General features: G+C 36.1%; 1 protein-coding gene across 1 annotated transcript; it reads right to left on the reverse strand.

Moving 5' to 3' along the window:
- Positions 1-1986: 1986 nt before the first annotated feature.
- LOC147471057 (uncharacterized) lies at positions 1987-3278 on the reverse strand (the record flags this gene model as incomplete). The annotated part of the gene is given in 1 exon segment (XM_086542101.1): positions 1987-3278. A coding segment is annotated over 1 exon segment (362 nt), but the record flags the coding sequence as incomplete, so codon positions are not given.

Consider the following 3278-nt stretch of genomic DNA (forward strand, 5'->3'; position numbering starts at 1 on the left):
TGGTTTTGTCTTGTCTTGCTGGGCTAACAAGTACAAGGAATAATTGTAATAACTTGTAGTTTGTAGGAATAATATATCAAGAGAAACTACCATGTGTTCCTTAAATCTACCAGTCAAACTCGAGCACTAGCGCTTTCAGCCAGAGGCTTCATCAGGTGCTGTGAGAGTGTAGACTGAGTCTTTATTCTAACTAGGTACAATATATACATAAGAACAAAGACACTAAAAGGGGGTACATGGTAAAAAGCTAAGCCGACGTCCGGGAAACTCCGGTTGCGGGGAGGGAGGGGGGGCGCAGGAACCGGGGGGTGGGGGGTCCTCTGTTCCTTCCCTGCTACTTCCTCGCGTCGGTGAAGGGGGCGGCCTGTTGCTATTTCTTTAAACTTTTCCAAGGGGGAGATCCTCTGTTGTCCTTTTCAAAGTAGATTTTGATAGCTGGAACCAGGCAGGAACCCTTCAAAGGGCTACTCATGGTCAGGATACTGGGTTAGGGTCCTTACTTTGGTTGTCCTGTCGCAACTGCCTGATTCCTGAAAGAACTCGAAAAAAAGAAAATTACTAACAGTTTTATTAGTTGGAGATAGAAAAATATAAGAACTTTGACTGAGGACTAAAAGTGAAGATACAACTCGCCTGTGGAAAGGGGGAAACCTTAATACTCCGAAAAAGTAGCAAAAGGGCTTATTTATACTGGCTTCAGGTGAAAAACTCACCCTACTGGTATGGAAGCCCAGGGAACTAGGATTCTATGCTACTAGGCCTTATATTACTGAGTATATACATATATACATCTATTTTTAGATAAATTCCAGCAATTATTTTCTTTCTTATCTTTTATATACAATTTTAGTTTATATATAGTATATTTGTTGTCTTTGCGATTTCTATATTTGGTCTTTCCTTTTTCGATTTTTAATATATGTTGTTTTAAACATTTCGCATTTATCTTCGTTTTTAATCGATTCATCTTTTCTCTTCGTTTTTTTTGGGTTATTGCTTTCTTAATCTATATCTATATACTTTTCATTCTTTTTTAAGGTATCATTTGGGCTTTTCTCTTTATATCTTCAGATGTAATTGGTTAACTTATTTTTATTTGGGATGTTTTGAAATTGTTCAATTCATTTTCTACTTCCTTTATATTCTGATGTTATTATTTCATTTTGATATTTTTAATCTATTCTATGTTATTTTCCTTTAGTTATCTTTAATCTACTCATTTATTTGTTTTATTTAAGGCATGATTTACATAGCTTCATTTTATCTTTGAGGAATTGGGGATCTTCCTCTCTAGAGTAATTGGGCGGCTCTTTTAATATTTGTAAATTGTTTTGTTTCTAGATCTTTTAAATTATCATCTTTCTTTATTGTTTTGTTGATTATCTATAGCTTTTAGATATCTTATTGCTGTTGTAGGAGGGTGCAGAAGGCCGGAGTCTGTGGGATGTGGGTTGCCTCTCCCAGTTCCTCTCCTTGTAGGCTGTCTGGAATGCACTCCTTACTCTCATGCTTTACTGTTTTTTATATTTATTTATATTTAGTTTTTATGTTGAAATGCCAATATGGTTATATTTTTTATAAAATTCAGGTTTTATATTTTCATTCTTTTTCTTTTGTGTTATTGTTTTTATTATTTGTTTCATATCCAATTATTTGTTGTATTCATAACTTTTTTCGTTTGTTGCCTTGGGGTTTATATATAGTTTTTCATACATCTATAGCTTTATATTTAGTAGATTTCTATATGTGTATATCTTGTTTCTTTATTTTTTTCTTGTGTTTAGGTGCCCATATCGATTTTTACCTGTTTATTTCTGTCAGATTTTTCTTTAGGTATTATTTTTTTGTAAAAGTAAATCTTTTCTTGTTATTTTTATATCGCTATTTTATTTCCTGCCTTGTTATTTGCATAGTTTTATTGCATATGTTTATTTTTTCATATATTTGTGCGATATATATCTCTATGGTATCTAGTATCACTTTCTATTTTTTATATATTTTTGATGTTCATTTATTTTCTTTAGACTTTTTGAGGTCTAGGAAATTGAGCTCTGACTAACTGATCAGCTATGGTTTTTCCTCTTCTCCAAGCTATCATGGGGTGGGGGCCTGTAAATTTTCTTTCCCAGGGTGTTTCTCCTGCATTTTCTATTATCCATTCCCATATTTCTTTCAGGGAGTTGTTCAGGACATTTTGCAGTGAAGGAGAGTATAGCATAGGAAAAATAAGGCGACCTACTGCTGGTCTATCCTTTCTTTCTAATAGGTTTTCTCTATTCTCTTTATCAATTCTATCCAGAGCTGATCCTAGTGTTCTATTGCAATATCCTCTTTTCTTAAAAAACTGCACCATGTCTCTCAAAGCTTCACCTAGTCTTTGTGGCTCACTCACTATTCTTTTTATCCTTAATGCTTGTGAGTACGGCAGTGATTTTTTGAGGCTTGGGGGATGACAGGATTGGAAGTGCAGATATTGATGAGTGTTTGATGGTTTGTGGTACACTGTGGTTTGCACTTTTCCTTGGTCATCCAGATACACCATAGTGTCTAGGAATGGGAGCTCTTTCTTACTGTATTCCACTGTAAATTTCAGATCAGGGTGTATCTTATTTAGTTCCTCATGATATTCTAGGAGTTCAGCCTCTGTGCCTGTGAATATGCCAAAAATGTCATCTATGTATCTATAGAAGACTGATGGCTGAGTCACCAGCTTTTTCCTCTTCATTTCTATGCTTGCATGTACAAAGATTTCTGCAATTGCAACTGAGACTGAAGCTCCTATTGCTGTGCCTTTGCCTTGCCTATAGAAATTATTATTGAATCTTAAGAGGGTGCCTTGTAAGACATGGTCTATTCCTTCCTTTATCAGGTACGGAGGGGGGGCAATCATATTGTAGTCTGTCTTCAATTTTTCTTTTACATATGGGTAATGCCTTTCATAGAAGTTTGCCACAACCATGAAGCCTCCTCCTGGGGGATGGAGGGGTATAGAGACACTATGTCAAAGGAAAATATTATTGTGCCTGGTGAGAAACTTGGCAGCTTGTCTATTTTCCTTAAGAAAGCAGTGGTATCTTGCAGTCTTTCTGGTAGGAGATCTAAGAGAGGGGTAAGATAGGTGGTCAGGAGTCTATCTACTGGTCTTGTGGGGGCATTGCATCCGCTTAAGACTGGTCTGCCTGGCCAAAGCCCTGTTTCTGGGTCCTTCTTTTTGTGGGTTTTTGGTAGTATGTACCAATGTGGGATAGAAGGGTCATGTTCTAATAGGGCATCTCTTT

This window comes from Penaeus japonicus, unplaced genomic scaffold (genome assembly GCF_977035675.1).
Source record: "Penaeus japonicus unplaced genomic scaffold, GWHDUDI00000001_assembly GWHDUDI00000011, whole genome shotgun sequence".
In the NCBI taxonomy this organism is placed as follows: domain Eukaryota; kingdom Metazoa; phylum Arthropoda; class Malacostraca; order Decapoda; family Penaeidae; genus Penaeus; species Penaeus japonicus.